Here is a 25,849-nt window from a genome sequence, read left to right as displayed (position 1 = left end):
ATGAGCTTTCAGCAGAAGTGATCATTCCAGTGATTAAAAAAGAAGAGGCACATTTATTAAGTCATATATTGATTCACTCGAAATGAACTCAAGGACAGCTCTTGTCAAAGGAAGTCACCGGTGCTTGCAATCTGATTAAATATCTCAAAAGGTCACATTAAAATGCAAGAGTAGAGTGAAAACTTAAAATGTTTGTAGACGAGGGCTATTTATTTATTTAAAGGCTGAATAGACCGTTCAGACGGTTGGGGTCATTCGATTTTTTTAATGTTTTTGAAAGAAGTCTCTTATGCTCAACAAGGCTACATTTATTCAATCAAAAATGCAGTGAAATTTTTAAATATTATATTATGTTTTTTTCTATAAAAAATCTTCTGACCCCAAACTTTTGAACAGTAGTGTGCATAAACAGCAAAACAACCTTTATTTCATATAGTTTTGCTCATGTTTTATTTTACGTTAAATTGTTTCATCACACAACCTGTCAGTGATAACATCTACATAATTTGGTAAAATGACAGATGAATTTGTACAAAAAGAATATAAAAAGTTTTCTTGGGCACTTGATCTTTGATATTAACAAGCATGGGAATTGCTTTTCTTCCTTAAAAAGTAGCTAAATGTGCACAATTTTATTGTTAGTTGCATTTTGTTATTTACATTTGTCATCGCTCGACTTGTTTGAGAAGCGCAGTTTTACAGAACAGATTGCCATAAAAATGTCAGTTGAGATTTTATTGTGCGTGACAGCCATCTGAAAGGGATCAGAATTGCAATTTGCATCTGCATATAGAGCCTGCAGATTCGTTATTTTCCAAAAGATGACTTTTATCAAGCTCATTTATTCCGACCCTTGCAATCTTATCTCGGCACTGCCAGATTTCACATGACCCTTGGACAGAAGCCCAGAGTTGTTTTTCCAGTGATGCTTTTGTGAGGATCTTAAACATTAATGGGGCTGTACATCACACTGTTTTTACACTCTCTAACTAATGATATTGTCTCTTCTTCAGGGGGTAAAGAGAGAAGCAGCTATGATGAATACAGGTATCACTGCCAAATTAATTTAACCCTGTAGTAGACTTACTGTAGAAGGCTACTGTGAGAATGATGAAGATACTAATCCACTTCTCAGTTCTGTTGTAGACAGCTTGGACCTTAAACGTGAATGTTGAATAGTCTGATGCACATCACACACACCTAAAGGCATCACAGGAATTCACTCTTCAATGTGAAATCAAGGAGAAGACCTCTCTGTCAAAGAGGATGACGTAGAAACTATAACTGATTTGATATCAATTTGGTGTTAAGAATATTTTAGGTTTAATGCAAGTTTGGCTCTACTCTAGAATAATGCCTAATAATAACTTATTCTTCAGTTTGTAAAAATAAAGATCAAGTATTCAGTAATGCACATACAATGGAAGTCTGTGGCGCAAGATATTCTGGTATTTTCAAAAACACATTAATTCTTCTGTACAAAAAACGCCCTTTAATGCAGATTCTAGGTGGATGAACTTGCAGTTACTAACCTGCAGGTGGCGTTTTTTCCATGTAAAGTGTCTTTCTGGTGTCCTTGCATCAGTTATTTGAAAGTTACTGAACACAGAGTATCCTCCTTTTGCTCCACAGACTTAATTGTAAGAGGTTTACTGTAAACAATTTTTGCTTGTTTTTAGAGGATTACCAATGAATTTAGCTGATAATTAAGTTGGGAAAACTATATATATATATATATATATATATATATATATATATAACTGACCCAAAAATTGTGACATGTAGTGAAGTTATACCTTTTTCTATGATAATAGTTAGTTCTTATGAACGTCATGACCAACCAAACCCACCCACTCAGTATGTGGGTCCAATTACAAACATTTCATGACGCAGTTACTTCCTTGACAGATCAGATGTCTTCTCTTTCAGATTCTGTTCTCTCTCTCTCTCTTTCTTTGCCTTTCTTGTTTTGTCTCCCTCTCTCTAGCCCTATCCTGTGCCGTGCATGTTTTCAGCCTTGGGTGTTGTTGTGTGAATGTGAAAGCCTTTAAGTTCTCTGATTGGCTCTGTCTCTATCACATGCTTGAGTTTGGGGGCGGGGTAACAGTTTGTCTTATCGTTGCTTGTCGCATTAGGCAGTTTCAGCGCCGGAAATGGCCTAAAGTGAGGAAGCCTGTCTCCAAATCACTGTGAGTTTGGATAATAATTCTGCTTCTCGTCCATAGGATACAATGCCACCAAGCCACTACCTTGTCTGAATCACCGTTCTCTCGCTCTTTTTTTAATTTCCTTTCTCTTGAATGCATCTGCCTGGCCTGCATGATACAGCATTAGTTTGTAGAGGCGTCTATCTGCATGGGAACTGTTTGGAAAAAAAACAGTTTTGTTTCTGAGCACGAGGGAAGATTCCCGTCACTTGCCCCTCATCATTTTCACTTCATCTCACTCGAAGCCTGAAACATTTACGTTCTTCCTTCCTTCACCATCACAAGCCTTTTCAGGGTTTTTGATTGTAGTTTATTTTCTGTTTTTCCAATCACAAGCATCCATCTCCATTTTGATGCATCCACTTTAATGAGTGCCTTAAATTGTTTTGTCGCTGGACGAAAATGTTTAACATTTGTGGCTGTGTTCCCCCACAGAGGACAGATATGGGAAGGATGGGAAGGATAACTCATGGAACGAGGACGTCCCGGAAGACACCAACATGTTTCCCGGCGAGCCGAACTGGTCCGAACTTGAACCTTTGTACAGACTTGATGAGCACGCCTACGATCTCAAACTCAACTTCACCCTCAGCCTCGAGGACTGGGCTCATTTCAGCCGCTCCGTGGACCACATGTTCACGCTCCTCAGCAACGACAACCAGCCCTACTCTCCGCCCCTCCATGACGATGGACAAACAGGAAGAGGCCACGCCCTGGTGTCCTCCAGCCAATCCGCTTCAGCCATCTACCTAACCACTCTGGCCACGCCCGCTCTTTTATTGAAGGAAGCTGGCGCTGAGATCTTGAGACACGCTTTGGGGCTAAACCAAGTGGAACGTCCCTCTTCTTCTTCTCCTCCGTCGCAAGTGGACAGTGCGGACTGGGACGCTCCTCTTGGAGAACTGAAAGAGGACATACAGAGAGAAGGGAGGGACAGTGATGGGGAGGAAGAGGAGGAGTTTGTTCAGAGACGGACAGGAAGGTTAAGCTCCACCCACTGTGACCGCAATGACATTTTGCAGGAAACGGTTTGACTCTCATGTAATATTCCTCTCTCTCATACCGACCCTCCTCAGACAGACATCGTGAAAGACTTCTAAATTTGATGTAAGTGAAGGAAGAGGATGTTTAATGTCAGCGTACAGTCTTTCGGTTTGTTTTTCTTCTCCCGTATGTTCCCTCGCTCCATTATCATCTGGCCTCAGAAGCGCGGCGACACCCAGCGACATTTCCATCTACAGTCGGATTGTTTTCCCAACTTGTCCATGAGATCGGCTAGGCTTTGAACAGAGCACATTTTTATCTTTTAACTTAGATTCTTTACTCTGTTTTTTATTCTTTCATCTTTTTTGATGGGATTTGGGAAGGTTGGGGGTTAAAATTCATAGCAGTAAAACTTTACAAGGATTAAGTTGTGACCGTTCATACTTGATTCAGTTTGAAACCGGTTTTGCAACATATTTCTTGATGACTCTATTTTTTTGGTGTTTCCAGAGGATGTCTCAATGTCTTTTACAGCCTTATAACTTCACTGAACAACACCTCAGACAGGTCAATGACGAATGTGTGTGTTTGTGTCGTGTGAGTGTGAATGCTGTATCTGAAGTCAAAAGTGAATTTAAGTGTGATTAAATGGAGCTTTCTGATTTTTTATAAATTTCTTAAAAGTTCCTGGCTGCTTATTGCAGCATAATAAGATGAACCAACTAACCACCAAAACAAAAAAGAAAGAAAAACGGTTCTTTTGATGTATTGGTCATTATGTGTATTTGACAAAAATGTATGTTTTCCCCAAACACATCGAGAAAGAAATTGTAATGTACCGAACATGCCACGTCATATTTGTAACCTTAGTTTGCTCTTAAAACTTTTGCTATACACAATGCTACAAATATCACAGCAAAATATATGAAATGGATGTATGTATTTTCATGTGTGTTCGCAATGTAAATGGTTAAAGGATATTTTTTATTACACATTTGAAGCTAAACTGACCGCCAGACATAAAGATATCACTCCATCTTGAGGTTTATTTATGCAGCATATTTTTAAGTTCTTTAATACACATAATCATTTTTTTTTAAGGTGATGTATCTAAGATTGTTTAAATTATTACCTTCCTGATGTATTTCATCCATCCGTGTTTTGTTTTTTCTTTGATGATTGTGATTGAGATTATAATGTTTAAGAGGGTAATAATCTGATCCCTGATCAGTCCACTTACTCTGGGATACTTCATCAGTACAGTTTATTGTGTTCACATATTTCATATCAGTGTATATCATCCACCCCTCACCTCTCGTGGCTGTACTAAAAGCAGTTTTGTCTGAGATTGTGTATGGTTGTTTTAAAAACCATCTTAATTGTGATAAAGATGTACTGTGCATAAACTGGAGGAGAGGAGACGATGCGGAGAGAAAGAGAATTTTTCCTTTGGCACTTTCAAAGGGGTGGCTGTTTTTGAAATAGGAATTTAAAAGAGATGAGATGGTTTTCACAAAGCCTTGTACAGTTCTATAGATTTATCATACCTATATTTTTGTTTTGGTTTACCAGTGAACATTTGATAGTGCTCATTACTTTGTGAATAAAGTGTTGAATGCTAAAATTGCTTTGGATTGGTCTTTTTTGCCATGGTTTGTGCTATGTGTTACCTTGTGATATTCAATATATCACATATATATATATATATATATATATATATATATATATATATATATATATATATATATATATATATATATATATATATATATATATATATTTACATTATTATAGTTAATCAGAATACATAACTCCATACAATTTTATAAAATTAATAATATGTATTAAATTATTATTATACTTTGGATTCTTGTAGGTTATGCCAGTAGATGCCGTCATTTTGTGTATTAGGGGTCAATTAATCATTTAATTAACAGATTCCTTCAAAAGCACTGACTGATTCACTGAGGGTGTGTTCACAGTTATAATTAGTTCTCTTGGTTTGTTTGGTCTGGACCAAAAAAGAAAACGATACTGGTCCTGGTACGCTTAGCGTTCACATTGGCATTTTTGACAGCGAACCTAAAGATACCGAATCTTAAAGGCATAGTGATGCGTTCACAACCTGATTGGTTGGGTTGAATGACGTATGTTTCGCAACCGAACTCAGCGAACACCCCAAACAAAAGTAAAATTGAAAAGTAATGCATTACTTTACTAGTTACTTGAAAAAAAGTAATCTGATTACGTAACGCGCGTTACTTGTAATGCGTTACCCCCAACACTGACTACTACTGCTACAGCACCAACTTGTACTGCCCAGACTCGCCAGCAGATGGCGCCACTTGCCAAACTGAGCACTGCCTGACTGACTGAGCACTCAGTGAAACTACAGCAGGCTGCAGTAGAGATCAGATTACTCGAGTATGGCCCGTGCTGCGGAGGGCGGGGGAGTAACCCGCTCCACTGTCTGCCTCAAACTCCAGCGGGACGTTCACAGCCTCGGTGCAGTCTGCGCAGTTTGTGCCAGAGGACACATCTCACTGCTTTCACTTCCATTAGTCCAAACAATGTGAGGAACATGGCTGACAGAAGGTAAGATGGATCATTTTGCTGAGTCGTGGAGATGTTGCAGCTGCACAGCGCAGTTCAGCTCAGTGTGCTGATGTTGAATCGCGTGGGTAACTTTGAAATAGAAACTATGTCATTGTAACAGGGGTCTGGTTGTCACATTATTGGGATGTTTTGATTAAATGAAATACAGACTTCATCAGATGACGCTGTTTTTTGTGTTTATAAAGTCTTATGCACGGACTGTGATGTTCAAACACAAGTGTTTGCACGGCCAAAGTTCACTGAAAACCGGTTTGAAACCGAATATGATGTTGCTAACCATATTTAAAGTGATTTAATTAGTATATAAATTAACTTAAGAACTGTCAGGGTAATTACATGAATGAGTCTTTTGCATCACTCGTGAACATGTAAACAATGACTTTACAAATGCAAAACTGGCAACAACTTGTACTATGTTCTATTGTAGACATTTTATTTACAAAAGTCGAATAGATTTTATTTTTGTAATTTGTTTTATTTCCATAATTTTTTTTGGCCCGTTTCTTGTTTTTTTGTTTGTTTTTTGGTTTTACTTTTAGCAGATTAATTAGCAAAAACGTGTTACATATAGTTATATATAAACGTGTCAGATTTTAGTGGGCATAATAATATCGTATTAAAAAGATATAAGTCTGTGATCCCATGTTTAGAGTCAACCTTGTTACCATCGTAATCTTACCCTACTAAAATGATTTACATATCCATTATGACATCATCATGTAAACTCTTCAATCACGTGTTATCTTTTTGTCATTCCATCTTACATTTTGTTTATCAGTAGTGGGTGATTTTAAATAGTCATCACAATGGCCATAATGACAAGTAATTATTGTAAAGTGGATATGTGTTGAAATATCAGCATAAAACACACTTTGTACCATTGACATTGAGCAAGATGCTAATAATGATAAACTGACTGTAAACCTGTCACCCCTGATACATTTCACCTTGTTACAATTTATTTTTTAAGTATTACTTTCTCAACATTTATTTTGGTTGAAATTTGCTTTAGATGGCACGATGCAATTTATTAACACTTGAAGTCATTGATTGTCAGACCAAATATATTTAAAATCTAATGTAAGAAAATAGAAAAAAAAAATGGACGGCACCCATTTCATTGAATGAAATGTGATGGAGCTACATTAGAACTGCATTGGGTGCCCATCAAAATACACTGAAGGAGAGTTATGCTAAGTTACAAGTAAAATAATATAGACACCTGAGCTATATTTTGATGTCAGAAAGTCTCTGTGATCCATATTAGATGTGCAGACCAGAGATGGATTGATTATCGGGACAGATTGATGAGCAGATGTCATGCGGCTGTTGCAGGCTGGCCTAGTGTCGTCTTCCAGGTGTCAGCCTTAATGGAGTTAATAGGGTGGATTTTGACATGTTTTATTAATCATGTTGCAATGCCATATCCCTTTGCATTCTCAGAAGGCCTCCTCTGAAGCCAGGACAGACACTGACAGCTTTTCTGAACTATTGAAATATTCACAAAGCCATATGGATGGAAGTTTGAAACACATTTTTGAATTCACATTTTGGACACTTTTCCAGCCATTTTTCCTGAATAGAATACGCATTTGATAGTAGCTGGAGTTGACAGTAGTAGTAACTTAAGTTAGAAGCAGATGTAAATTTATGTCCATTATCAAAAACAGTAACATCTGTAAAAATTGTAACAACCTCCTTTTTATATGATGAAATGTAATTATTCTGACTGTTTAAGTTTATTCTGACTGTATCGTAGTGCACCGTGTTTCTCCTGTTTGTCAGTGCTGTTTCTTCTGGCTTTAAACTGTTTAAATTGGCGACTCATTTGTGTTTTTTCTCTGAATTCAAGTGCTTCACACTGGATCTCACAGTGCTGTTTAGTGTTGCGAGTAAACTCATCTGCTCTAGCGAGCTCGAGTTGCGCTGCCGTTTGAACTTTGTCCCCAGCAGATAAATGTGACGCGCTTTAAATGAACAACACTGTTTTGTTTCCACTTTTGGTGCATGAACATTATATCAAAGATTTATTGAACTCTTGTTATCCTTTTATCGCCCAACCCTAATCACGTAAAGAATTGCATTTGTTTGCGTTATGTGGTAATGTAACACATCTCTTGCTTTGTGCTGTTTACACTGCCAGCAGATGGATGTTTCCCATCACCAAGAAACACATGTTGGGCAACAGACGAAAGTCCTACTCTATTGGCTCTGTGTTTCTATAGCAACGTTTAACTTACTTTGTAATTGCTTGAAAGAAATGGTGGAGCTCTTATTGGTTTGTGGTAAAGCCTTAATTACTATTTGCTTTTTGGATCTTCTCGGATGAAATTACAAATTGGCTTGGCACTGCTGGAAATCATCTGAAGAACACAAAACAAATGCCTCATCCCTGATGGAAACATCAAGATGTTTCTCTGATTCTGACCTCTTTTTAGAGGTTTTGGCTTTTTTTTTAATCTCTGGTCTAAATTTATTAATAAACACATTTTGTGTGAAGTTGGAGTTTAGGAGTAAATCTTTTGGGCAGATGTTGGTTGTGTTTGCCGCTCTGTGCTTTAGGACTTAATATGGAATGGCAGAAAGATTGTTGAAATTAAATGGCCATTTGTGATAGATGTGGGCCAGATCAGATGGAAAATGAGTTTGTGGGTGTGTGTTCAGTCCAAACCTGGCTCAGCTGTAACTGTAGAGTTTCTGTGTGAGATGATATATCTTGGCCTCCTCCGTTCACTTGTTGTATTACTGGAGAGAGGCTCAAATACAGCACAAAGCCGCCTCTCTCCATGCTGTCTTCCTAGGGCTGCACGATTGTGACAAACATCATAATTATTCCCTTGAAATTGTATTTGCAATTATTAATTACGATTATCCCTATTCATATTGAATGGTGTTTGAAGCAACTGCATGCCATATTTTTATATGAAAATACTCTGAAAACAAAAACTGAAAAACTTTTATTGCTTTTCTAGAGCATTAAGTCTCAAATATCAACTATACATTGGATTTGTTTCTTCTTTAAATAGAAAAAAAAAAAAAAAAAAATGGTATTATAATGTTATATTAAAATAACCCGTAGAAAGAAATAAACCCATCTTAAGCATGCAGAATAAAATAAGAGGTCTTTTAATGATTAATTGCCACTTTGAACGATTACGTAATTGTGGCGTCTGTAATTGCGATTAGAAGTCGATTAATTGTGTAGCCCTAAGTCTTCCTGTTGGCCAGTTTAGGAAACTCTTCCCAGAAGAGACTTTCAACTGTTCATGGGACCTTTGGTTTTTCCAGAGAACTGGCAAGGTGTGTTTCTCAATGTCACAAGACCATATCAGGCAAATACTATTGTGTAATGATGATTATGATGATGTTGATGATGGTTGATTTAATTTTCTTTTGTTTGTTTCTTGGCTCATTGCTTTAATGAGAAACATGCTCATACTCTTTCTGCCAACAATTAGTCTCGTTCGAGTCAGTGCAAAAATATATTATATTATATTAAAGTATTGTTTGTTTTTTTATTAGTCTTAAGGAAGCCCTTTAGTTAGGCTGGTTTTGGGTTCATATGACTTCTGTCAGACATGTTTCTTTGGAGTCGTTTACAAAAGACATGTGAGATGATGAAAAATATGTATTAGAAATAATATGCCACTTGATTAGTCAGTTAACTAGTTGGTTGATTAGTCATCCAACAGGACCCATCCCTAATAATTTAACAAAAGTTAAATGTAATGAAAAGGCAAATGATAATATACAAACTATAAGCAATCTCTTTATCTAGTCATAAAAGACTCTTCGTAAATCTTTTTAAATAGCCATTGTAAATGAATGACGAGCTCTGTTGTCACTTCACAAGCAACACTAACACATATGATCCTTACAGTCTGTGTGTGTGTGTGTGTAGATGCCTTTATTGTCACACTAAACGTGCACATTATCTCTGAGTCATGTTTTAAAGCAGCATTTGGTGGGTATCTGCTGAACATTAACTCAATAGTGCTGAAGTAAAAGCATTTAGCCTGAAGTGGCAGTCATTAAGTGCACAGTAGGGCATGTCTGCGGCTGTCTGAAAATAACTCACAACCCCCACTGACATGATAGGAAACTGAGCCAGACAGCGCTCCAAATCTAACCCTGCCCTCTCTCGAGCAAGGTGGGGTTTTCTTTACTAGTCAGATGGTGACTGCTGAAACTGTCTTGAAAACGGACACGCGTCGACCCGTTATAGAGAAAAAAACTGAACTATTTTACGAATTGGTGATATTGAATAAATGCATACAGTTTAATTTAAAGAGAGAAAATATCTGTATTTTTAATGAATTGACAATATTGAATGAATTTGTGAGATTTTGTAGAGAGAAAAAGCATTACGTTTTCCAAAACGTAAAATAGTTACGAATTGCCATGAGAGTTTGTTGACTTACACTGAGAAACTTCGGTCTAATTTAATTTAGATATTACTAATAACTTTCACAAATAATTGCATCAGTAAGTAACTCGTTTAAAGTAGAAAGACTGAAATAATATTTTTTTGTAAAATGTACAAAATCATTATTTATTTATTTATTTTTACATTGTGAATTCAAAATGGGTACTTTCTATTTTTTTAAATAAACGTCACTGGTCTTATTGTGCAATTGACTTTCATTATCGCCGACAGAACCTGATAGCTGATTTTCATTTTCATAACTAGATTTTTCCCTTTCTGGTGTGTTATGGGTTTTGTAAGGTGTTTTGCTTAACTCATTACACGAGTTGAATGTGCTGCTTCATGCTGTTTTTAAGGTAGCAGTGATAAATTGAATTTCGTGTTGTTGGTTGTTGTGAACACACTGAGTTTAGCATTATTTCCACGTCCTTCACTGCTGATGTAAGACCAAGCAGAGTAAGTAGGTTTGATTTGCTGCTTTGAGCCAGCATGTGAAGAGGCACCGGGACTGTTTCATGTGAGTTAAACTTCAAGATATTGCCCTGTTTTTTCCAGTGTGTAACCACAAGAAACCTACTGTAAGAGACATTAGTGTTAGACCACCACAGCCTTTCAGTTTCAGTGGTCTTTGTGTTTCAGGAGAGCCTGTAATGTACATACCAGTCAGTAGCACTAAGTGTCTTTTTTTTTAAGTTGGAGGAAGTTCACCACATGCTCTTTACCTCGGATGAGTGAGGGGAAATACAACAGGGGGACAAGCACACACACACACACACACACACACCTGCCTCATCTCTGTGTTTTAATCTTTTAAATCCCAGTTGGAAAGCATCATATAATGAGACTGGCAGAAAAGAGTGTTTTCTTCAGTATCCCCTAATGAACACAAGACGTGCCCCATCTGGGCTAATGCACTTTTCTGAATCCCCTCACATGAACAGCCTGACCCATCTGAAACCCTCACACTTGTCCTTTGATCCACCTCTTACACCCGGCCGAAAAGGACTGTGGGCTAGGCATTCCCCAACTTGTGTGTGTGTGTTCAGATTAAGGAATGTGCTTGATTTAAATCAGCATAACCTTTCACCTTGTGAAGATATGCATGTTTAAATATTGCCAGAGAATGCACACACTGTGATCCGAATAGTTGCACTTATTATGGATGAAAAAACATCTTTAACTAGTCAGTAGAAAGCTCCCCTTTTCGTTCACAGTCAATATCCCGCAGCTGAAGGTCTGGAGAAATGTTAATATGTTTTGCTGAGTAAATATGATGATTTGACCAATCAGTGACCACTTCTGGCCAGGTGTGTGATGAATGGGATAGTGAAGTCATGGAGGAAGTGCTCTTGAGCAAATGAATTAGGTCACTCTTCTGCTCCCATACTGCAGTTTAATGCTTAAAAAAAAAAAGAGAGAGAAAGAAACTGACATATTGGAATTTCTGTAGGCGATTTTTTTTTGCTCTTTTTTTTCAAATAAATGTATTAAGGTTTTTTATTCAAATTTTTTTATTTATTTAATTTCTTTATTTAGTTTTTTGATAAATATTTAACATTCCAACTTGCAATAAATTTTTTGTTGCAAAAAAAAAAAAAAAAATTAAATATTCACATGATTTAATTGGATCAGACTTGAATTAAAGTTTTAAAGGAAAACAAATTAATATTTTGTCATCATTTACTCACCCTCAAGTGGTTCCAAACCTGTATGAGTTTCTTTCTTCTGTTGAGCACATGTATGTACACGAAATGACCAGAAACTGTTTGGTTACCAACATTCTTGCCTGGTACAGTACGTGTTGAACATGTGGACACATACATCTGCCACATCCACCTTTTGTGTCTTTTTTCTATTTCTTCTTGAGGTTTTTTCTTTCTGATTGTGTCACAGTTTAAATGGTCTCCAGTGACCTCAGCCTGTGTATGAAGGATGGAGGACGCGTCTGGCCTGTGCTCTTCATCCACACCGTGCCTCTTCCTTCCTGCCCGTCTCTATCGGAGGAGTGGAGAGGTGTGGACTGAGTTGAAAAAAGACAAAAAAGGTGTAGGCCACAGTCCCACAAATAGCTCAGTGGATGTTATAGTAAAATATAATTTTAAAATATAATTAAAATTAGTGTCTTTTTTTTTTTAAACCACACTTAAGTGAGTCTAAAACTATAGGTCTGCTACATCACAGATATATTTTGGAATATATCTAGACTGGAATTGTAAGCCATCCGAAGAGGAAAAAAGTAATTGTAATATTGGAGCCGTGCCCTAAGCATGTTCTCTGACAACTTACGTAATGGTGCACATTTGGGCAATTCAAGTTTGAATTCAGCTTGCAACATTTTCTGATGTCATGGACCAAGGTTTCAGCTTAAAGTCTTCTTTACTGTTCTACTCAAGAAAAAAAGTCACCTACATCTTCGATGGCCTGATTTTGTTGTCTATCAGCTACTGCTGAATTTTGCAACAGAAGGTGCTGAAGTAAAACGCATGTATTAGCCTTTAACCTTCGGGGCAGGAATGTAGATCCGTGCTGCTCTGAGATCCCTAATCATGCATCAAACTCATTAACAGTGAATGGGTACCAGGCTAGATTCAATGACAAAGATTGCCTTTGTCCGTATCAGGGAGTTTGACCAGCACACAGGCTAATGTTGGTAGCAGTTGGTAAATTGCATTTGGGTTGAAATGCATCCGTGCTCCTGCCAAATTGAGGTGTGTATGTTTATCCAATTTCAAGCCATACTGGCCTGCTGTAACTCTGTGGGAGTTAATCGTTATTTCACCAAGACTGTTAATCCAGCTGTCGTTTTAAATTAGGAAAGGAAGACATGAGTGGGTGGCTGTCGGTTTTAGATCATCCTATCAGTTACTGTGTGCGTGAGGAGAGTGTGTGGTGTGAAGCTCTCTGGTGAAACTCTAGCCGACACCACAACAGATGAAGTGGGCCCTTCCTCTGGGGCCGTGCTGATGGGATCTGACTCACCATTTCATATTCTATTGCAGAAGGTCACCATCATCTTTCTCGAAATGTGTTTGTTTGTGCCTGTCTGTCTCAGTTAAGATAAAGAAGCAGAGCTTCAGGTGGAAAAAACAATGAAAAAACATGCTTTGTGTAGGCCCATAGACATTGAGGTGGGACATTTAGTCATTATTTGGGGGCTTTTCACAGGTAATATTGATGTGAGTGTTTATTTGTTATTTTTAAGGATAGTTCACCCAAAAATGAAAATTTGCTGAAAGTTTACTCGACCTCAGGCCATCCAAGATGTAGATGAGTTTGTTTCTTCATGGCAACAGATTTGGAGAAATGTAGCATTACATTGCTCTTGCTCACAAAAGGATCCTCTGCAGTGAATGGGTGCCGTCAGAATGAGAGTCCAAACAGCTGATAAAAACATCACAGTAATCCACACACAACTCCAATCATGATCTGTGCATATTTCTCTCCTGATTCAGACGAGACGACTTTTTCATGTTATGCATAGAGAACTCATATTTTAGTGAATTTAGCACATATTTAAGCCAGAAGCAATGGTTTGAAGTTAAAAATGATGGATTTGTTTATATCAGCTGTTTGGACTCTCATTCTGATGGTACCCATTCACTGCAGAGGATCCACAGGTGAGCAAGTGAATTAATGCTAAATTAATACAGATTTGGTAATGAACAGTTATTTTGCTAGCTATGCTCAGACGGGAGTTGGAGCAGCGGTGTGGTAATCCATCGTAATTCTGCCCTGCTGAAACCCACCCATAGTCCCCTCATGATTAAATCATGACTGGAAAGAACTACTGTGACCTGTTGTGTTCTTTTTTTCATTCACTTTCTCTTTGATGGATACAGGCTGAAAAGTGATGAGTGTGAGAAAATGGCTAGACTCAAACAAATCGTCCGAAGGCACGGCTGTACTTCTGCAGCCAGGAATGACTGAATGTTCTGGCAAGATCTAGACGTTCTCCAGAACTTAAGTCCAGACTTTCTCTCTCTCTCTCTCTCTCTCTCTGTTTCTCATTCTTCATGATGTTTCTCTTTCTCACTCTGTTTATGGTCCACACATGCTCTCTCTCTCTGTTCCACTTCCTATCTCTCTCCTACCTCTCCTTTCATCCTCAAACTCTTGTATTGTACCTCATCCTCTATGAGGCCACACCATCATCAGTTTGGGCTCATCTAGAGGAAACACATTTTGTGTCACAAGTGCTCTAGAAGTTAGTCACAATCTGTTCTGGTCTTTGTCATCCTCTTTCCTGCTCTAAACAGCCCCCTGCAGAGAGATATTTAGCTGTTTTTCATCTTTATTCTCCCCATCTCTCTCTCAGCATGTAGGCTTGAACTGTTGTCCAGGTTGGATGTTAGTCAGTGGTCCTTCTCTAAGCCCCCCCCCCCCTCTTTTCTGTCAGTGCAGTTATGATGAGAACAGTTTTACTTTCACAGGTTTTTTACACTTCCATGAAAATGCTACACAAGTTGTTAAACTGTCATATCATTATTGAGTCAAGTAGGTATTACGTCTTTCTTTTTTAGAAAAAAATCTGTGAAACTAGGGCACAATGTACTGTATTAATATGAAGGAATTTTCTGTATTGATTTTTGCAGGTGTTTTACCTGTATTTTGAATTTTGCACTGTTTTAGGGTTAATGGATTGGTATCTGACAAACAATTCAGAACCCTCCTCACCAATCTCTATAAAGTGACTTTAAAAATACTTATGCAGTAATTCTGCATTTAGAAATTCATTGGCCAAAACTGGTTGGAACTTTTTTACCGATATAAAAATTCTGGCTGATAGACATTAGCATTTTTTTTTTCCTGTTATGGGCTATAATCAATCATTTTAAATGCCACAAGTAAATTTAATCATCACAACTTAATAATGTACAGTATGAAAAAAGGGAAAATTATTTTGAGATTTGTTGAAGATTACATTTCAATTATTTTCAATTATTTTAATTTTTATTGCTTTGGAATACTATAAGGTAATCGTTGGAATACTGTAAATGTAATCTAAATGTAAAAATAGGGGAAATTCGCAGCGCAATTAAATATTACATAAAACAATGAAAAAAATCTCTTCAGCAAACAATATTTTTGTGTACATTTTCATTTTTATATCTCAACAGCAGTAATTCTCAAAATGATGGAAAAGAGCATTATAACCATGCAAATACTGTATAAAGATCTAATGTCACCACATCGTGGTCCCTCCAGTTCACATAATCATGCATTTCAAAACGATTTATTATAAAAATCTTGACCTTTCCCAGTCCATTCCCAGACATTAACAGACTGACTAGGATGCATAAACATTGAATGGCAACAACAGGTGGGCCTTTTCTCTGTTTGATCAAGCCGGGCACACAATATTATATTTCACCTACTGAAGAAGCAGAGAGCGAGAGAGAGTTTCCTGGAGTACAAATATCCTCTGAGGCCCCCAGCTGGAGGCAGATGTTAAAGTAAGAGAGTTCACACCTGGCACTCTTCATCAAACAGGCGGTAATTAACCTTCATGATGACCTCTGTGTTTCTAGAGTGATCTGTTTAATGCACATGAACTTGCACATGTGCATGAGAATGCTGGAGCATCAATCATCATGGAGCTCATTCTGTGAGATTAAAGATAAATCTGTTGATTTTTTTAAGATTAGTATGAATAATCTTTATGCTTTGTAATCGTATGATGTAATTCAGGGTTCATTTGCATAACCTTAAACACGTAAATGTGTGTAAATACAATCCATATGGTGCGTTCAGTCCTATCTAAACCACAGTGGAGTGATGCAATAAAAGATGCAGTATGGAAAACAGATGATGGCCTTTTCATGTCGTGAGATTATGTCCAGAGCATCACAAATGCTGTTGTCCATCATCTCCAGGAAACACAGGCTTTGGCAGCGTACTGTTGACCAGATACAGTCAAACACTGATATATTTAGACCCGACTGGAGGTCTCTGAGAGATTATCTTGTGAATTGAGTATCATGTGAGCGTGCATGGAAGAGACTGGAGGATGTGAAGAGGTCTTGGCATGGTCTGGACACATTGGCTGTACATTTGGAGATGGACAGCTGGGAAAAAAAAAAGTCTCCCAATTTTTAATATATTTTAAGTTGTCTGTCATTGTCATTTTGTGTTTGAAGCATTAACACTGGCCAATTTGCTGAGCTTCCTGATTGAATTGGCCAGAGAGTTTGTTGCAGTCTTACATCTAGCTGCATACATCTAGCTGCATACATACTCAGTATGTTTAATCTGGATCACTCCAAGTATTATGTACAGTATGAAGATGTGGCATATGAACTTGTGAATGTAACAGATATGTATGTTGTATAAGCGTATAAGAACATGGTGAGAAATGCAGCAGTGCAGATGGCTTAATTATGATGAGTATATAATAATCAAAAGGTTGTGTGTCATGGGGTGTAGTATTTATTCCAGCTTTGAAATTGTGTTTGCAAAACACATTGTGCGGTTAAATGGGTAATATAATACAGGTAAAGCAGGTAAAAAAAAGCTTGATTGCATATTAAATATTTACCTTTTATATGATAAAAGTTTAATAATAAAATAGCTTATGATATATATAAGTAAAACATTGCAAAAACATGTTGAATTCATGAAATGGTTTACATAAGTTTAATAACAAACTACAATTTTTAAGTTACATGGAATATATCTAGCTATACATAGCTAATATAGTAAAATAGTTAGTGCTGTCAAATGATTAATCGTGATTAATCGCATCCAAAATAAAAGTTTTTGTTTACATACTATATGTATGTGTACTGTGTATATTTATTATGTATATATAAATACATACACATACAGTATATATTTTGAAAATATTTACATGTATATACATTTATATATTTATATTCTTATATTTTATATTATATATAAATATATTTAATATATAAACATAACATATTCTTCTTAAATGTATACATGCATGTGTTTGTAATTATATATACATAATAAATATACACAGCATACACGCATATATTATGTAAACAAAGACTTTTATTTTGGATGTGATTAATCGTGATTAATCATTTGACAGCACTAAAAATAGTATACTTTTTTAAGTAATTCAATGCAAAAAAAACACTGATTGCATATTAAATTATTCACACATTTTATTTAATGACAGTAAAAAATTTAATTGAAATTGTTTTCATTTTAATTAAATTCATTCATTATTTTAAAAGTAAATAATAATAATAATTGTAATAATAATAATTTACACACACACACACACAAACACACACATTTATATATATAATAATAATATATATAATAATATATAATAAAAACAACCACCAAATAATGATTAAGTAAAGCAATATTATTTAATGAAATTTATCACATTAAATTATTTAAACTTTAATCAGTTATTAAATTACATTTTACATGTCTGACCAAATGTTGGTGTTGTTTTTGTCTGTTCAGCTGCTGCTTGGAGAGTCTGTTTGTACAAACATTAGAAACATTAAGAGCTGCATTCTTTCTTTGTAAATATGTAACAGTGAAGCATGTCAGAAATGTCCAGATCAGTTTACTAACAGACAGAATCAGTAACCATGCACTCACACTTTGGGGTTTTCTGAAGGTTCTCTGTATTCGGGTTTGAAAGAAAAGAGTGTGAGTTTCATTTTTATGAGATTTATTTTAGATTTGGCATTTATGATCTGAGCATGAGGTTTTGCTCTATAAAAGCTCTGGCCCGTGAGTGTATTCTGTGTGTTAGTAGGTGAACTGCAGCAGTGTGGCATTGAGCAACACTCCAAACTGACATTTGTTTTACAAGCGGCAGGTTGGTACTTGTGAACGGCTCCACCCTTTACAGAAAAACACACACTCATGGCAGCAGCAGTCCAAATGGCTGGAGGTGATTGAATGGCTGCCTGTGGAGACATTTATTGACTTTCACAGTGGTGTGAATGAGCCAAACCAGTTAGCGAATGATGGAAGATCGTCCAATCACAAAAGCCCAGTGTTTGGTCAGGACCAATCAGGCGGGTTCATAACAAACTGCTTGTCAGGTTGTGGAACAGTGTCAGGCAGGTATTGTGAGTGAATGACAGGTAAAATGGAGATAAATGCATGCAAAATGTTATACTTAGGGTTAGAGGTTTATTCAAATCTTTAAATATTTTAAATTTAATAAAAACAAAGTCATCATTCACATACCATAAAGTTTTGAAGAATGTCATACCTATGTTTACATGCACCCAGATAAACCCTTTCTAATCTGATTAATGGCTCGGACTAAAAAGCTGTCATGTAAACACTTCTGTTCTTCTGATTGAGATTGATCTGAATTCAATTTCAGTTGGATTGAAAGCCGTGGTATAGAACTTAAATAAACTGATCAACAGGGAAAAAAAACAAGTATGAAATGATTGAAGCCATCTATTTTCTCTAAAATTTGATTCAAACATACTTGCTGTGATTTGTTTGCTTACATTTTACGTCGTATGAACGAACATATGTTTATTACACCTCACACCTTTTGAATTGGTCAGTGGAAGATACTGAATATTTACTAAATATTTGCTAAAAACAGCTCTTCTAACATATAGTAAGCTCTCTTTTGAGATATGCCATAAAAGTAAAAACGTCAGTTATGCTTGCGGTAACTTCGGTGACAATATCACTGTGGTTTTGACCACGTCATCTGCGTGCTAAATACATGTAATGCACATGTGAATGAATATCGGAATGAAACGTTTCAAAATTTAAAAACACATTCTTTCTGATTGAGGAAAATTAATGTATGCATGCTGAATGGTGTCCAATTTAGTTTTGGACCCCATTGACTTTAGACAAAAAAAAAAAATGTCTTCAAAATGTCTTCCTGTGTGTTCTGCAGAAGAAAGAAAGTCCTACAGATTTTGGACTTTTTAGCTTTAAGCTTGAGCAATATTCATAGTGAAGCTTGCCTTAACAAGCACCATTAAAACTACTTCAAAACCTGTTTCATCATGCCAGTAAAATGTATTTGCTTCTTGAAATTTGAACCCAGCAAGGATTAGAGGTGTGTCCATGTGCCTCAGGTCTACTACTTTCTGTTTGAAAATCACACACGCATACACACACAGCATTCTGACAGTGACACAAAGTTCAAAGTGCCCTGCTCCTGAACGTCATGCAGGTGTCCTGAGAGGTGAGTGAGTGGATAGAGGGATTGCCCTTCAGTCACACACTTACCCCAGTAAGCATTCCTCTCCTCTAGACCACACACTGCGCTCAACTCTCTCACACACACACACACACACACACACACACAGCCTTCATAATCTGAAACTATCTGGCATTCCACAGCTCACACGCTCTAAATGAAAGCTTGTTTGATCCACAACACAAAATATTTCTTATGATGATTCCTCTGGCATCCTTGGTATATCACTCTTATGGCTATGGGTGTATGAATGCTGTTTACATAACATAGTGATAGAGGAGTTTATGCTTGATTTAAACAACACAAAGTGTGTTAATATAGAGTTCACCGATAAAGCAGGGTGGTTTGATTCCTCTTTCTCTGAAGACACACCACATGCCAGACAGAAATGTAAACACTCACAATATCATCTTTCCAATATACACCCACAATACGCACTTTTACTGCATGTCATATCTTGTTATGGGAAAAAATCATAAGGTGACATCCAGGAAACCACCATTTAACCTAAATCCGACCTTTTAACCCTTTAAAGCCTACTTCTAAGGCCTCTAAATGATCAACATGATCATAACACTGCTGTTGGACACACACATCTACTACATGCCATCTGTCACATGATTGATAGTATCATTATATAAATGTCAGGGTGTGATACTCATGTCTTTTTGCTGTGAATTTTTTACTTTTTTTAATAGGAAACATTAAGTATAACTTTTATATTGTTAGTAATATTTCAAGATGAATACTTACTGGATTGACTGACTTGGGTTTACTTCGTAATCCATACATAATGTTTGTGAAAAATCATCTTACAAAATGTCAGGCTTTTGAGGAACATTTATTTTGTTCATCTCTGAATCAAATGCATTATATGTTTTGCCCCCACAATAAAAACAGCTTTGATCATGAAACTAAACAATTAAATATCATCTTGGTTTGCAAGTTATCAGATCTTAATTTTTGGCAATTTCAGAAACTGAACCAAATTGCCTATTTTGCTCCGTTTTTCATTTTTGAGCATGAGCTAACTGTTCAATAAACTGTTCCATTTTAAAATGTTTATTTCATGACAATTATTTAATATATCAGGCTTTACAGGGTCAGAAGGATAGCTTCTAAACATTTCAACATTTCCATCATAATCACACCAGCTTCATCTATTTAAGATGTTTTTTGGACGTCCTCATTTGTTTAAAAAAAATTAATAAATAAAAAATAAGGTTTTTAACAGAAGTCTATGGAATGTCCCCATTTTGCTTTGGAGAAGATTATTTGTTTCTGCTGTGACGTCAAAAGGTGAGGTCAGCGAGCATCATTCAAAACAGTGAGTAGGACAGGAAACATTCAAAACAGAGGCAGATGGTGTAGTGTAAAATGCTGTGTGTGTGGGTGTGAAGTGCTGAAGTTTGTGTTTATTTACATAATGTGAAGTGACTAGTGACTACAAAAGTGAGAAGAACAGGTGGGCCTGTTTTATTTACCATATAACACAACATCCCACACCTACTGCTTTACCTACCATACATTTTGAGCTCCTAAACTAGATATCCTCAAGCACATTTCAGATTATCACTATATATATGTCAATCAGACAAGCCCTTCCTGTCTAAGTGGGTGTTTCCTAGCCAGAATAAACTTGAGAGAAGCACAGACTTCATGCTGATAAAAGTCTGGTTGTGTAAAACTAATCTTAATCGACCTTGTCTGTCTGCGAATTACAGTTACGACCGTTATTATTCCTTCCGGTTTTATTATAGCTTCTTTAGTATCTCATTATGATCTGTGTTTGTATTTCCTTTCACTTGTTCTGTATTTGCAGGGTTTTATTAGCTGTAACGTTGTGTAACTAGTTCCTATCATGCCAGTAAAACACTGGAACTCAACTGCACATGAGCGACAGAGACAGAGTAGCATTGTATGGTTGTGTATTGGAAAAGCACTTAGCCTTTTTTAAATATGCATATTCATACACACACTGAAACTGTTTAATAAGGTTTTCTTAACTCTGTTAATAAGTCTTTTTCTTTATAATGAGTTATGATATCAGGATAGTGGTATCCGCCTGATGTTTGTGCAGTATTTTTAAGTGCATTTTAAATTAATAGATTGGCACACAAATAGAACGCCATGTCTGACTCACAGACCACAGTGTAAATCACTATTCTTTGATAATCTTCCCCTCTGCTAAAGCTCTTAAATCTTTGGATTCAAAAATTAAACCAGTGTTATCCAGCATGCAAATTCGTGTTGGTTTAAGCCAGTCTTTTCAGCAGAAATTAACAGCAACCAGTCAATGCTTATTATTTGAATATAAGTGTTCATAGTATAATTAAGACAGAATAGTAAAGAAGAGAAGTGAACATGATAGACATTGTGTTTATGTGAGTGTTTACACACTCATATGCATATGCTGCTGCCGTAGCGTGCAGCTTCCAACCGCAACCACAGTGTAAACAAATCAGATGCTAAACTCATCTGATCCCAGTCTTGGGAGCCCGTCTGAGCACTGCTCTCCATGGAGGAGTGTGCTGGAGGATTAAAAAAAGCCCTTACATCCTCAAACAGAGCTGCCCGTAATCATCCAGAGGTCCAGCCCATTCCTCCCTCAGTGCACAGATAAAGTTTTCAACAGATGACAAGTTGCCCTGGGAAGAGGCACAGCTGTGAAGCTGGAGGGTGATTTGCATGTTTACTGGTGTTTGTGTGTGTGTGTGTTATCGCTACACACTGTTGGAGAGAATGTGTGTGTTCCCCACTGCTCTCATGTGTGAGTAAGTTAACATGATGACTTTCTTTGCTCTTTAGGAAAGAGAGATAGCACCCGCTGTGACGGTTTAAAATACACATTCAAATGTGGTGCAGGTTTCCTAGCAGTCATATACTGGAAGGTTTTATGACACTGGATATTATTAATGTACTGGCCATATCCTGAGAGGCTGCTGTTTGTGTGCAGGCCACAGAAATGAAAGAAAAACAATAATCACAGCAGGTGGTTTTTAAATATTTGCTTTTCAGCTTTAGATATTTTAAAAAATTATTGGTTGGAGGTGCCCATTTATAACATTTAGAGAACCAATAAAATTGCATGAATATTTGTTTTATTTAAATAATAACATAAAATATAATATAAAATAAAATGACTTTGACATCACACATTTTACAATTTTCTTTTTTTTTTTTTTTTTGCATATGTGCTACTGAAACAAGAGGTGTGAACAAATTGGTTTCATTTAACAATTTAAATTACTGTGTGAAATGTGTTATGTACAAAAATATTTAAATTTACCTTTAAAAAAAACTTTTTTTTTTATTAAATTATATTTTAATGTCTTGTCTAAACTGTCTAAACTTGTCTACATTTTTTTTATTAAATTAAATTTTAATAAAATAAAATTAAATTATTACATTGCACATTTTACAACAAATGTTTATAAATTACACTTTTCTTTGTTGTTCCAACAACTTTTTGTATCTATAGCCTACTATATAATTACATATTTATCTGGACCAACTTTTTTTTGCATATAAGTTGCATAGAAATAGATAACAAGAAAGAGTCGTCTTTTCTGCATCAGAAAACAGATCTCAGAATAATAAAATAAAAGGAAATTGAGGTGGAAACATTTCTCTGGTGGGAAGTTGCAAACTTTATAAGCATGTACAGTAACATCGGCCTGTCTCATTGTTGGCATGTCTAGACTTGTTCAGAGGACTGACCACATACAACCACTGAATCTCATATGCAAGCAAACATTTAACACTGTTTCTCTAACAAGTTAAATGTTCATTAATGACACTCTGACCTCTTCCCACAAAAGGCAAGCAAAGAATATAAAGTCGGGGATATTTCCAGGCTATTTCGTCACAGTGTCTCCAAAAGGACAAGCATATTTTTCTTTGAAGCATCCACAGATACAGTGCATGTGAAAGTTGATGCTGAGTGTTGTTTTTTTCCAGCTCAATACCGTCTTTATCTAGTCAGTGGGTACTGGTGTATTTCTCAAACAATACGGCTCTGTTTTCATATTTTGACTGTGAGATTTATGTTGATGTAAGATTTTTTTTGACCTTAAAGTTTTTTCTGTGATTAATTTACCTGTAAACTTGTGCTGAACTACAAGTAGTCTAAACCCACCCAAATAAACACCCACCAATCAGACATAATCCATCCACAATTTATTGTAGACACCCGCCCAAACAACAAATCCTATCCTTAATTGTAGCGTGCATTTCAGCATTTTATAACATGAATGATGAAGCGGCATCTGGTTTATTTTAAAATGCCAGTCTTTCGTAGTGACTTTCGTAGTGATCAGATGATAACAGACTGCCCTAAGTAATGAGCGCTTTCAAAACACTGCTTCCTGAAGCTTCGAACCCTTCGCAAGTCATTTTAAACATCATCTAAAAAACCTCCAAAGTCAGCAAACAATGCTTCGTTACACCATAACCGTTTCGAAATTTCAATGGTTTGCCCCTGGGAGGGCGATCTCTAAATGAATCAATTATAAATTTGTAGACATTCTAATGATACATTTGTATAATAAAAATGGAAAAAGTCTCTGAACCAAGCTAAAAAACAAACAAACAAGGCCTACGATTTAATAAAAAAACACATTTTACAGACACTTCATATTTAATAGTATTAGATTTGTTAATTGCATGTAATAGATTACACTTTCAATAAAACATTAGCAGTTGGTTTATAAAACATGTTTAAGCATGCCTGGGCTGTTTTCATTACATTCATGGAATTTTGATCAGCAGGTGAGCATTTTGAGCGTTTCAAAACAATTAATCATTAGTTCAGTTGATTCGAAGTTTCGAAAAACTTTGTTTCTCCCATCAATAGCTGAGCTGTGCATGTTGTCTAAACACATGGAGAAGGGCACTTAGAGTGCATTCAAGTCCTCCTGGGAAGTTCGTATTTATGAGGAGGAAAGTTGTAATTACTAAGTCATGGCATTCAAGATACTTTGGTCAAAGCAAGATGGTGATTTAGCTTTTGGGTTTTGTATGGTTTTATTAGGGCTGTCAATTTAACTCATTAATCTCCCGCAAAGACCTATGTACTGTAGGTCATATTACATTTCATACAGTTGATTGGTGATGAACATGAAGCAGGTCAACAGTTCACTGCCTGATGTAGCCTATAGAATGCAGTTATATGCCCCTAAAATTCAAGAGATTGGGGCAAAATGCCCCCGTGAGAGTTTCTCATATTTATATAATATGATATAAGAATAGCATGAGTGCAAATGTTATATTATACGACGATATATAAGAAGTTAATATTGTTCTATATTTTAAACACAATATTGTCTGGTTTTGCTCAATGTTGCAGACAAGAGTATTACCTATAAAGCCAGAACAGAAACTTTATGCATCTCCAAGTATCACAGCGGAGTCAATGATTCAATGACCTATTCATAAAAAGAGCCATTAACTTAATTCTTGAATAAATCAGCCTTTTGAAGAAATCAGATGAAGGAATGACTCAATGACATTTACTGTCACCTGCTGGCAGTTTTAGTTTCTTATAGTTTCTATTATCAGTTCATTAAAAAAAAAAAAATCCATATTAATAAAAAATCTGAAAATAAACATCCATAAAAAAATAAATAAAGGGATTAGTTCACCCCCCCCCCAAAAAAAAAACCCAAATCTTTCTAAAGTTACTCTTTGTAAAGTATTTTTGATGCTTTTGTCATTTAACATGTTAATAGCTTTTGGAGTTAATTTCTGGACCAAATTTGCTGTGCTATTAATTTGCGATTAATTAGATACAAAATTTTAAACGATTTACAGCCCTAGTTTTTATTCTATTTATGAAGGTGGAGTAAATTGAATCATTATATGATATATCATAATTGTGCAATACAATCGTATATTTTTCATGCATCGTAAAACTCAAGTAGTTTTATTGTAAATGAATAAAATAATAATTTCAATAATTTTAACAATTCTGAATTAGGGTTGGGCCGATAGACAGTGCCATCATCTATCGCAGATGGCTGATAGACATCACGATGTTGCGCATCCCCCCCCCCGAATGCACGATCGTATAGTTTCACTATCACTTTCGAGATTCGCGATCAATCCATCGCCGATGGCTTATACACATCACGATGTTGCGCTGGTGTCGTGAAAGATTATATGTTTGTAAAATGTGGATCTGCAAATCAATCACCGTTGTCCTATCAGTCATCTCTCCTTAAACCGTTTTTGTGTGGCGCCACGCCGCATCAGCTAGACTGTCTACACTGGACGCAACAAAGTGAATGTATAAAATCATTTTACATTTGTGTCAGCACGTCATAAATAGATCGCGGCAGCAGTTTACTGTCAGGGATTTGTGGTGTCATGCTGCGCCACATCCAGTGTAGACAGCATCACTGATTATAATGAGTTCTATTGACTGATCTATATGTAATG

At 36.2% G+C, this 25,849-nt stretch overlaps 2 protein-coding genes across 8 annotated transcripts in view; both read left to right on the top strand.

The window, feature by feature from the left end:
* The window catches only part of sulf2b (sulfatase 2b), a 127,330-nt gene extending 122,515 nt beyond the window's left edge, over positions 1-4,815 (top strand). For 4 of the 7 annotated variants that reach the window (XM_042712810.1, XM_042712807.1, XM_042712808.1 and 1 more), the window contains one exon: positions 2,643-4,815. In XM_042712810.1, coding sequence (XP_042568744.1) covers positions 2,643-3,241 — 599 coding nt within the window. In that variant the 3' untranslated portion in view covers positions 3,242-4,815. Of the gene's footprint in view, positions 1-1,013; positions 1,048-2,135; positions 2,190-2,642 lie in introns of all 7 variants that reach the window. The other 3 variants (XM_042712811.1, XM_042712813.1, XM_042712814.1) reach the window with 3 other exon arrangements.
* Positions 4,816-5,608: 793 nt separating this feature from the next.
* The window catches only part of LOC109066766 (rho GTPase-activating protein 39-like), a 58,397-nt gene continuing 38,156 nt past the window's right edge, over positions 5,609-25,849 (top strand). The window contains exon 1 of the mRNA XM_042712804.1: positions 5,609-5,786. Within this exon, the coding sequence (XP_042568738.1) occupies positions 5,773-5,786 (14 nt within the window). The 5' untranslated portion in view covers positions 5,609-5,772. The remainder of the gene's footprint in view (positions 5,787-25,849) is intronic.

This window comes from Cyprinus carpio, chromosome A23 (genome assembly GCF_018340385.1).
Source record: "Cyprinus carpio isolate SPL01 chromosome A23, ASM1834038v1, whole genome shotgun sequence".
NCBI classification, from domain to species: domain Eukaryota; kingdom Metazoa; phylum Chordata; class Actinopteri; order Cypriniformes; family Cyprinidae; genus Cyprinus; species Cyprinus carpio.
This window is presented reverse-complemented; position numbering and strand designations above follow the sequence as displayed.